Source organism: Suncus etruscus, chromosome 6 (genome assembly GCF_024139225.1).
Source record: "Suncus etruscus isolate mSunEtr1 chromosome 6, mSunEtr1.pri.cur, whole genome shotgun sequence".
NCBI classification, from domain to species: Eukaryota; Metazoa; Chordata; class Mammalia; order Eulipotyphla; family Soricidae; genus Suncus; species Suncus etruscus.
Window position 1 is genome coordinate 27,604,323 of NC_064853.1, and position 12,127 is coordinate 27,616,449.

The following is a 12,127-nucleotide window of genomic DNA, read 5'->3' on the forward strand; positions in this document are numbered from 1 at the left end:
AGGATAAAATATTTAAGCGGGCACTTTAAAAGAATATATGCAAAAGGCAGAGAAACATGAAAGGATGCAGTGTTCTTAGACATTAAGGAAAATCAATTAAAACACAGCAGATACATACCATTACAATGACTTTTTAATTTTACTTGATGGGGGCTTGAGGCCACACCTGAAAGTGCTCAGAAACTATCCTGTTTCTGCGCTTAAAGGTGACTCTTGGCAGTGTTCAGGGTGCCATTATTGCAATGATTCTATAAAAGCTAGAGACAGTCTCATGTACTGGCAAAAATGAGAAACGACTTGGATTCATATTAATTAAATAATGCAAAATAATTGTTGTGAAATAGTTTGGCACCTTCTTTTTTTTTTTTTTTTTTTTTTTGGTTTTTGGTTTTTGGGCCACACCCGGCGGTACTCAGGGGTTACTCCTGGCTGTCTGCTCAGAAATAGCTCCTGGCAGGCACGGGGGACCATATGGGACACCGGGATTCGAACCAACCACCTTTGGTCCTGGATCGGCTGCTTGCAAGGCAAACACAGCTGTGCTATCTCTCCGGGCCCAATTTTGACACCTTCTTACAAAGTTGAACATACATATAATGACTCAGAAGACTCTAAGACAACAAAAATATATAATCAAATGTTTATCATGGCTTTATGTATAATAATAAAAATTAGAGCAATTCAAATTTCCCTCAGCTGCAGAAGTAATCATCAAACTATGGAATGTGAGGCTGGAGCGACAACACAGCGGTAGGGCTTTTGCCTTGCACGAGGCTGATCCAGGACAGACCTTGGTTCAATCCCCGGTGTCCCATATGGTCCCCCAAGCCAGGAGCTATTTCTGAGCACATAGCCAGGAGTAACCCCTGAGCATCACAGGTGTGCCCCCCCCCAAAAAAGCCAAAAATAAAAAACTATGCTATGTGTGTATGATAGACACATATATAACATATACATATATAATACAAAGGAATACTGCTGAGCAATAAATAGAAATGAACTACTGATCTATTTGACTTGGATTATACTAAAATAAAGAAGCTATATGACATTGATGAGTATATTTATGGAAGTTTCTTCAGAGAGCAAAACTGGATATAAAACAGACTGGGGGTTACAGAGAGCTTAAGATAAGAGTATTTGTGGGTATTAAGCAGTTCTTTTCCATTTTTATTGATATATAACACTAATTTTAAGTTATATAGCATAATCACCTGTCTATTGTGAAACCATTGCCCATTATATATTGAGGTAGCTTATGTTATCTTATATAGACATCAAAAAGGAAAACTTTTAAATATGATGTAAAACTAAGATTTATAAATGATAGTAGGTTGGATGTTTCCTTTACATGCAGCTGACCCAGATTCAATCCTCAGTTTCCCATATGGTCTCCTGAACACTCCAGGAGTAATTCCTGGGTACAGACCAGGAGTAACCCCTGGGTGAAGCCAAAGCAAAACAAAAGATTTAATCTCTTAACTAAATATACATTAGTTTTAACTAAACTCATCTTGTTTCATTTTATGCCAGTACTTTTTAATCTTATAAATGGAAATTTTTATTTTTTTATAAACATTTGTGTGCGTTTGTCAAAACTGAAGGATCTATACATTTAAATGCTGGGTTTTATGACATGTAAGTTATTTTAATTTTAAAAAAGGGGAAATCAGTAAGTTAGATACTCAGTCACAATTGACCTAATCATATTAGATTATAGGTATCTGATCATTCCTCTGATTCCTCTCAGAATCATCACCTACCTCTCTCCTTGTTTCCCTTCAGCTACATGAGCTGCTCTTCAATTAAACCAGATATGAATTCATAGTAGTTACTTTGAATTGAATTAGAATCAAATTAGAAATTTGAATTGCTCGAAATATGAATTTATATCTGAATAAAACCAAACCAGAAACATAACAAATAAGGTCATGCCAATCTCATCTCAGGCTATACATTAGGTTTTGTATAAAAAGGGTGTGACTGCAACGTCTCTACTTCTCTCACCCTAACTGCATGTGACTCTCTAGTTCCTATGGGGCTTTGCACACAAGGCCTAGATTATTTGCATATTGAGGCTGACAGTATTTAAGATTATGCCCTTATCTCCCTCTAATAGTATTTTCTCCACTCTGTTCATAGCATTGTTTACTGTGTGACAAGCTAGACATAGTCCTTGTGTGTATTTGTTGTCTTTCTTCTACCCTACTAAATAAATGTTCCTTGTATGTACAGTTTTTATCAGTGCTATTTTCCCATCATCTCTAATAATGCATGGCACATGAAGGGTGATCAATAAGAAATGAGAGATTAATGAACATTTGCTTTTGCCTAATTTGCACTCAGTTTCAGCAAACAATAAAATGTTTTGGGGGGTATTTATAGAAGTCCACAAAATAGAGGGTGAGGTGTGTTTGTGTGTGTGTGTGTGTGTGTGTGTGTGTGTTAAGCCAGTTTATGTTTCTAGTTGTAAGATAATTAAATATTTTAAATGTCCTTATTTTAAAGAAAGTATCATTGTGTAGATACAATCATTTGTATGTTTTTTGCTTTGAGGCTCGGGTTCTGTGCTCAAGGTCATTTATGGAGGTGCTGAGAGGACCATATGTGGTGCCAAAGATCAAACCAGGTTTGGTGGGATGTAACATAAAAGATAGTACCTTATATGATATTTCTGCATCACCCCCCCCAATTTTCTCATTAATATATTTTTATGGTCTAATTTCACATTTAAAAAATTCTCATTTTCAGGACTGGGGATATACTCAGTGGTGCATACTTTCCTTTCATGTGTGAAACCCTGGGTACAGTCCCTGATACCCCAAGGAATGGGAGTGGGGAATATAAGAAGTTATTGGGTAAAAAAGGAAACCCCCAATTTTAGTCCTCAAATAGGAGTGATTTAAAGATCATTCATATAATTCTAATAAAACAAATTCAACTTAAATTGGGTTTTCTTGCTTTGTTATAAACCTGTATTAATGCAAATTTAAAACTATGTTTGTTGAGCAAACCAAATTGAATTTTAACAATGATGTTTACTAAGACTGATATTAGATATGAGGAGGTGTCCTTTATGTCATTGTTTTACAACAATGTTTACTTATTCAGGCTTTTATAAAGCCAGTATATTTGAAACAGAGCTACTGATGTATTTTTTGTTTTGTTTTTTATTGTCCGTAAGACATGGGTATTCAGAGCCCAGGATTGTCAGTTTACCCACTACATGTCTTTATTGTTTTCCACATCAGACTACTGGTGTGAGGTATCTGAGGTCTGTTTTCATTTTGGGGAAAGGCTGGGGAGACTGGGTGCATTGAAGAACAGTCATTGTCTGCACAATGAATAGGATAATGAGCTACATTGTTTATGTTTTTGTAGTATAAATTGGTTTAGTTCAGATAATAATGTAGCATCTGTTGTTAAACTGTATAGGAAAATGTCAAAAAGGAAAGCAAGTATAGACAGGTGGAGTAAAGGAAGAATAGGAGGAACAAAAAATAATTATAATAAGTTCTGATTTTAAATAGGTGCAGTGGGGTTGGAAAGATAGTACAGTGGATAAAGCATTTGCTTTGCACACAGCTGACCTGGGTTTGATTCCCTGTACCCCATATAGTCCCCTGAGCCCATTAGAAGTGAACTCTGAACACAGAATCTGGAGTAAGACACAGCTGGATGTAACCCTAGAACTACAACTGCTGTTAATTTTAAAAATAAAATATGTAAAGGAAATAATTATTATATTAACATTATTACTGTTGCCTATTGAACATTTGTGGTGATACTGAGTCAACTGGACCAAAGAGTTCAATAGTAGGGCTTGAGGATATAGTGCAACCCAAGCCTGACAATCCTAGGCATCTTAGGGCCACCCCAACAGTGCTCAAGGGGCCATATGATGCTATATATAGAACTGGGGTCCTGGACTGGAATGACATTACAGCAGGTAAGTTGTTTGCCTTGTATGCGCCAGACATGGGTTCTATCCCTGAAACTACAGAGGGTCCCCAGAGAGCTGCCAAGAATAATCTGTAAGTGCAGAGCCAGGAGTAAACTCAAGCACAAATGAGGATGTTGCCAAAAAAAAAAAAAAAAAAACAGTAATGAAAAAGTCCTTCTGAGGGCCAATAATATAATAGCTTAGTGACAAAGTATTTGTCTTTCATTGTGAGGTCCTGCCTAGCATTGGGCCAGTGAGAGGAAAGACTCTCCATAAGAGCTAGATGACTTCACTAGTAAATTCTTTTGCTGTTCTTATTATTTTTGTTTTGGGGCCACACTTGGGGATGCTTAGGGGTTACTCCTGGTTCTCCACTCAGGAGTGCAGGCTCAGAGGTCCTTTGGAATGCTGGGAATTAAACTTGGATCAGTCACATGAAAGACAAGTACCTTACCCACTGTATTATTGCTCTGGCCTCTTTACTCCAGTACCTTCACTATTTAATTTTCAAAGATATTACACACACACACACACACACACACACACACACACACACACACACACACACACACACACACACACATACAAACACTTTAATGTATGTCAAAAGAGCCAAGAGAACATATCAAGGAGAACAGAAAGATATTTAAACAAGTAGAAAACTGAACTGGTAGATACAAAATAATGATATTGGGCCCGGAGAGATAGCACAGCGGCGTTTGCCTTGCAAGCAGCTGATCCAGGACCAAAGGTGGTTGGTTCGAATCCCGGTGTCCCATATGGTCCCCCGTGCCTGCCAGGAGTAACCCCTGAGCACTGCCGGGTGTGGCCCAAAAACCAAAAAAAAAACAAACAAACAAAATAATGATATTACTAACATACAATCATTAATTTCAAAAGTTTGAGGAAGGTATGGAAGTCACATAGGTGCTTGGGGGACTATTATGTGATGCTGGTAGTCCAATTGGGGTCAGTTCCCTGCAGGACAAGTGCCTAAATCCCTGTACTCTCTCTCCAGTGCCCTAATTTAACACTTTAATCTGTGGCCACTAAGACTTGAAAGTATAACATGCATAAAAGGAAGCATAGAAGATACACTCCTACTCTTTGACCTCAGAAGTGTATTTGGAGACTCAGCTCCAGTGGCAAGGGAAACCAATGTAAAAGTAAACAGTAAGGCAACATCAAATTAAAGGCTTTTTACACAAGAAAACAATCTAGAACAAGATCCAAATGGCCACCAATAAATTTGAGGAAAATACCAGTGCATTTTACATCTAACAAGGGGTTCATAACCAGAATCCTTAAAGAGCTCACCAACTCAGTAACAAAGGCAAAAAAGTGGGGGGGTGAGAGGGGCTCATAGATGGCTCAGTAGGTTGCCTTGAGGCCCTGAGTTAGATTCCAGGTATCACACCTAAATGTTCAGTACAATCCCAGTGCACAAATATTGCAGAGTTCCCACCAACTCAGCAAATTATACTTCTAGCGCACTACAACTGAGGGTCAGCAACCCAACTGAAGTGTGCAGCCACTAGCCAAAGAGCATGCAAACTATAAAAAATATATGTGTGATTCCTACTTATTACAACAGCTAAGGTTAGCAAAAATGAAACAAACCATTTGAAAAGTACACAGTCTCATGGGGAAGGGGATGGAATGGACAGTTCTCCAAAAGAAAATTTACAGATTTCCCACGAGCAAAATAATCTGATTCTGCCATTAGGATAAGGCAAATAATCCACAATGCAGTATCACCTGTGAGAGTGACCATCACCTCTATTTCCAAAATTTTTCAAGCAGAATATATTCCATTCCATTTGCTGTCAATAGCCAATGTTGTACAAATATTTTGGTAATTTTTTTCTTGGGAAATTATTTCTGTTTCACACTCATATACAGAGGTATATTGGCATATAAAATATATATGTGTGTTGTGTGTGTAAATATTTTGGGGGATTACTATGTTGCTCACCCTAATCTGATTAGGTGATTGTGCCCTACCCTAGGGTGTGACCTGGCATTCTGCCCCCACCAATCACCTAATCAGATTAGGGTGAGCAACATAGTAATCCCCCAAAATATTTACATACACAACATCTGTGTAGATGTAAATATGTTGGAATACATTATTGGTGTATATATGTGTATTTGTCTTTTGTGTGGCTTCTGATAGCCTTAATTTGTACCCTGGAAAGGAAGCAGTTGAGTGTGTATTTCCTCAGTCATTTAAAAAAAAAACACATTTTCTGTGTAGTTACCTATTGATTTAATAATATATCATCAAGGTGGGATTTATTTAAATTAATTGCTGATTGGGTTGAATATTAAAAAAGATAAGTACTTGATTTTATTATTCAAGCTTTAGGCTTGGTTAATAAATGAATAACTGTTTGATGACTTTCTAGAAAGTAGCTGCATTTTTCTAGTCTCTTTCTTCTCTTCCTCACAGTTCCATTCATCACACAAGTTAACACCTGTTTTTTGCTCTCCTTAGGCCATCCGGCTCTCCTTAGAGCAGGCCCTACCTCCAGAACCAGAAGAAGAAAATGCTGAGCCTGTGAGCAAACTGCGCATCCGGACCCCCAGTGGCGAGTTCCTTGAGCGACGTTTCCTGGCCAGCAATAAGCTCCAGATTCTCTTTGATTTTGTAGCTTCCAAAGGATTTCCATGGGATGAGTTCAAGCTATTGAGTACCTTTCCTAGGAGAGATGTAAGTTGCTCTGCCTATCTCAGAATGTGTCCAGATGGGAGAAATCCTGTCTTGGTGTCTGCAAAGTAGTCCATAAAAAATCCCACTGCTACAACGTGCTCCAATGCCTTTGTTCTGAATACCATGTTCTTTTCAGCCTTTGCAGAAGGTGTGCTTCCTTTCTGATGTGAAAATTTAGACAATACATCTGTCTTTCTAGTTTTTTCTCCTATTCCATAGCCTCATCTTTGTAGATCTGAGAATGCATGCTTAACAATTAGAACAGGGTCAATAATGGTTGGTTCACTAAGAGTTCATCATGCTAAATCAAGAATATTTTGTGAGGGGCCACAGCAATAGTACACTGGTTGGGGTATTTGCCTCACATAAGGCCAACTTGGCTTCAATCCCCAGAACCTCATAATCCTCCTCCAAGAATCACCAGAAATAATCTCTGGACACAGAGCCAGGCGTAGGCTCTGAGTACTGCCAGGTATGCCTCCCCCCCCCCAAAAAAAAAAAAAAGAGAATAGTTTGTGATTCGTCAATGTTCTTACTGGCTTGGAAAGTTAGGGAAGGTAACCTGTATTATTATTTTCAATGTAGGTTTTTGACCCAAAAACCAAAAGAAAAAAAGTGAGAGCTGGATAACATATCCTTTGAGGCACATTCCTCTAGAGAAGGAAATGCCATGGGAGGTATACTTGTTGTTAGTCTTCAGTTACTTAAACAGGGCCTGCTGTGTCAGAGAGAGATCTGACATTTTGAGGTTCCAGGGTTGGAATTGGACTAATGATTTGAAGATTATAGGAGACCAACCTGGTCCATTTCTCAAAGGAGTAGCTTGTGTTGGAAGGAAGTGATTTTCCATCACAGTTGATGATTTTTCATCACAGTTAAACAAGCACTTAGCTGCTAAAATGATCTCTTTTCAGCAAGAATGTGTCTCTGTATATATACATCTATATACACATATATAAGAACACCCTTATTTGAAAGATTCTTTATTTGGGATGAAACTCACACTAGCTTACCTCTAAAATAACATGAAAAAAATCTCAATAGTAATATTCTTTGATACTTTTATGACAATAATAATATAAAATTCAGTAATCTTGACTTTATCCATACACCAAAACTAAGGATTAGGTTAAATTTCATCTTAGTCCTTAACAATTGCTATCAGATTTTTAGAGTAGAAACAAATCATGTTTGGCCCTCTAAATACAAATCCCATTCAGTATGATGAAAATGCTACCTAAGGTAGGACTTATCTTAGCAGATCCCAAGTGTCCTTTGGTCCCTTTCTCTGGCCCCACAAGTGCTACTCTAAAACTCTTCCTCTTTTTCACACTTAAGATACAGAAACATATACAAGACAGTACATGCAAACCACATGACTAACGAACTGCCTTAAGTTCTTAGTCTGAAATGGGCCCTTAATGTATAAACAGAAAAGAATCACAATCACAAATTAAAGATCAACCTAGTTATCATATTCGTGTTCTATAATGAATATCTCACCTTGGAAAATTTATAAAACTCAGACACTAAAGTAGTTAATCCCAGCCCCTTTTTTTGAAATAAACTAATATATATTTTTGCAGGGGGGGGGGGGTATTTGGGTCACACCACATCATGGACTACTGCAGCAGGAGTTACTCCTGGCTCTATGCTCAGACATATCTACTAGCAGGCATAGGGGACCATATGGGATGCCGGGATTCGAACCACCGTCCTTCTGCATGCAAGGCAAATGCCCTACTTCCATGCTATCTCTCCGGCCCCTTATGTAAAACTAATCTTCTTTAGACTTCCAGAAGTTCTCTAAGAGATGGAGTCTAAGGATAAAAGAGTTCACTTTCCAGGACTGAAACATGTATGGAAAGAACTATAAGAATAGAGTCTCAGAACCTCCCTGACTTAAAATTAAATCTTATTTTCTTTTTGTTATTTTGCTGTTATATTGAGGTACTGTGATGTACAATACTGTTAACAGTAATTTTATGCATAAAACATTGCAGCACCACACCCACCGCCAGGGTGCCCATTTCCCTCCACCAATATCCCAGGAACCAATTCAGAGAAATGTTTAGTGAAGGCCAATGGGAATCCTCTAGTTCTATCCACAGAGCAACAAATCACATTTTTCCATGTTTTCTAATAGCTGAGCAGAAACAATGACAGGCTACAAAGTCAATGTGAAGAGATTCATGGCTTTTCTATATGCAAATAATGAAATGGAAGAGAGAGGAATTTAACTATATATATATATATATGTGTGTGTGTGTGTGTGTATATATATATATATATATATATATATATATATATATATATATATTTCTGCCTCAAAATAATTGTACCTCAAAAATAATCAAGAACTGGGGAATCAGCTTAACAAAAGATGAAAGATACACACAAAGAAAATCATTTCACTCCTGGTCCCGGAGAGATAGCACAGCGGTGTTTGCCTTGCAAGCAGCCGATCCAGGACCTAAGGTGGTTGGTTCGAATCCTGGTGTCCCATATGGTCCCCTGTGCCTGTCAGGAGCTATTTCTGAGCAGACAGCCAGGAGTAACCCCTGAGCACCACCGGGTGTGGTCCAAAAACCAAAAAAAAAAAAAAAAAAAAATTCATTCCTAAAAGAAATAGAACACATCACACGGAAACAGCCCCTGTTTGTGAATTGAGGGGACAAAAATAGTCAAAGACTGTCAAAATAACCATCCTTCCCAAAATAAATGCAAACCCTATAAACACCTGGGACATTTTTTAGAGTCATAGACCAAAGACTGTTAAAATTTTCATGGAATAATAAACAATTCTAGGAAAAAGTAAAAATGGGAGGCTTTTCTTTTCCCAACTTTAAAGTATATAAAGCTATATATATATAAAGCTATATACCAAGATAGTGTGGTATTATATGCTTAGACTGATGAAATAGAATGGAGAGACCAGAGACAAGCCCTTGGGTGTTTGGACAGCTAATCTTTGACATAGGAGCCAGGACTGTGAAGTGAAACAAGGAAAGCTTATTTTCTTTTAAATTCATTTTTAAACCTGATTACTGTGGGTGCGGTGGGGAAAGCAATCTCTTAGAAAGAACTGGGTTTTGCATTCAGTATTAATAATCTCTTCTCACAGAGTAAAAATGTGAGCTATGGATAGTAGTTGCTATAAGAACTGCTGGCTGCCTTGAACTCTGTTAACCAAGTATTCAGCCTTTTCAAGTGTAGACTGTATCATTATGGATAAGTCTAAAATCACCACTTAGACTTAAAGAAAATTACCTCCTCATTGGATCTTGATCATCTTTTGTTTACATTGCTGAAGAATTTGATTATCAGTTTCTTCTCCCAATTTCCCTCTCACACCTGTCCCATTTCTTCTTCTATTTCTTTCCAATGATCAGTTTGGACAAAGTTTGGCCCAGCTCCTCAGAGGAATAAAATTTTAGATTGCTTTTCTCCTGTAGGAGAAATCAAGAATGTTCATGCCTATCACAAGTCTAGTTCATGGTCCTTGGTCAACCTATATTATGTTAGAGTGATTTTTTTTTTAATTTCACTCTGTTCACTTCCTTTTTATTTGTATACTTCATAGTAGCTCCCTTCTGCTCTGGGACTAGTATTAGCTCCTCCAAATGTTTTTAAAAGTTCTTCACAATCTGGTCTTTACTATCTTTTTCACCATAAATCATGCCTCTCAGAAGATATGAGATTGCTTACTACTCACTAAAGACATGGAAGACTGTTTTGCCTCTTGTGCTTTTGTTTACTCTGTTCTCTTTATCTTGAATATCAACCGACCTCACTTTTTCTAGCATGTTTGAGCTCATTTTTAATGCCCAGCTCAAATATCATCTCTGTATAGGACCCCTTTGCTTGTATTCATCACCTTTGTACCCACTGTAGATTTTACATTCGTTGTAGCACTTGTCCTATTGTTTTGTCATATTCACAGAGACTATCCATTTCATGTTCATGTCTATCTCCCCTGAGGTTGCCAGCATGGTGCCTAACACATAGGCATTCAGTTACTGTTGTTAAATGTTAATGACTTCACATCTGATCAGAAGTCCAATTCCAGAGTGAACTAGAAGTGCTGTTCCAAATGAGAACAGATGCTAGAAGCCCACCCAGATTCCAGACTCAGACCTAAACCCAGAAAGCCCACCCCAGGACTCATTAGACCTCCTAGAGCCAGGGGTGGAGTGAGAGTTAATGGCCCTTCATCCTTCTCTGAATGCTCTTTCAAGTCGAATGACTAGTGTTTTTGCAAGGCTATTCTGTAACAGCCATCTGTGTCTGCAAGGATTAGGATCTAATTTGTAAAAGTCATCTTAAATTACAGCCAAACTAAAAGACTGTTAAAAAGCACATCATAAGACTGTGCCTCTTTAAAAACAAATAATATAAGACTTAACTGTAGGAGTCTTATTGTGTCTTTAGCCTTTTCTTCACAAAGCAGGCTGATTTCTCACCAGAGGACATGTTAAACTTGGTTATCTGTTCTCTTATTCCTATCCCGCACCTCTTCCACCAACCAATGCTTCTTCCTAAAATGTCCCAGCTGTCCAACTCTTTGCTAGAAGTCTGCTGAGAACTGAGCACTTTGGAACCACCTAAAGAGTAGCAGACATGAGCCCTTTCCAAAAAGCTAATTCCATGCTAGAAACATAGATTTGTTTATTTTTGTTACTTTTGTTTTGCATTTTGTTGTGTGAGCCACATGAACATCAATTGGTCCTTTGGCCTTCCTTAAGCATTGCTCTGGGAATGAGGTAGTTGAGAAGTAACAGTGAGAAAAGATACTGACACCCTTACTCCTTTTGCCTTTAAGTCAAAGGATTTTCTCTGAATTTACAATATTCCCTTCCATCTTTCCCCTTTATACTTCTTTTCACAGCCTCTCCTTTCTTCTTTGCTTTTTTATATTCACTTCCCCTTCCCTTATTTTTTTATATTATGATTCTACCTCTTTGACCCATGTAACTCAGAAACTCCACCTGCAACTGAGAAGTGATCACTCATGAGCATTTTTTACTCTCTTTCTTGTCTCTTTCTCTCCCTCTCCCTCCTACTTCTTATTCCTTGCTTTCTGTTCAGGGATTATTTCTGGCTTGACTGGGGGATCACATTCAGTACTAATATCAAACATGAGTTGGCTACATGCAGGGCAACTACCTTACCTCATTGTACTATCTTCCTGGACCCTGGTCTTTTTTATTTTTATAAGAAATAAAGAGTAGATAGGAAGGAAGAAAAAGGGCACAGACTGGTAATCCTTTATATCTTACCAGTTTTTAAATCACATTGCTCCCGTTTTCCTTGAGGACATTTCTGCCTCCAAATGTGTAGACATGCATTCCCCAAATAAATAAACATGCATCTAGAAATACTATATTCAGACATTTTTAAATTCTACAATAATGTATTTATAGTTTCCCCCAATTGTAAGATTGGAGGTAACTATTAATGTAATTCATACA

General features: G+C 37.8%; 1 protein-coding gene across 1 annotated transcript in view; it reads left to right on the top strand.

Annotated features, from left to right (window-relative positions):
• The window catches only part of FAF1 (Fas associated factor 1), a 402,771-nt gene that overhangs the window by 358,970 nt on the left and 31,674 nt on the right, over positions 1-12,127 (top strand). The window contains exon 18 of the mRNA XM_049774743.1: positions 6,441-6,656. Within this exon, the coding sequence (XP_049630700.1) occupies positions 6,441-6,656 (216 nt within the window). The remainder of the gene's footprint in view (positions 1-6,440; positions 6,657-12,127) is intronic.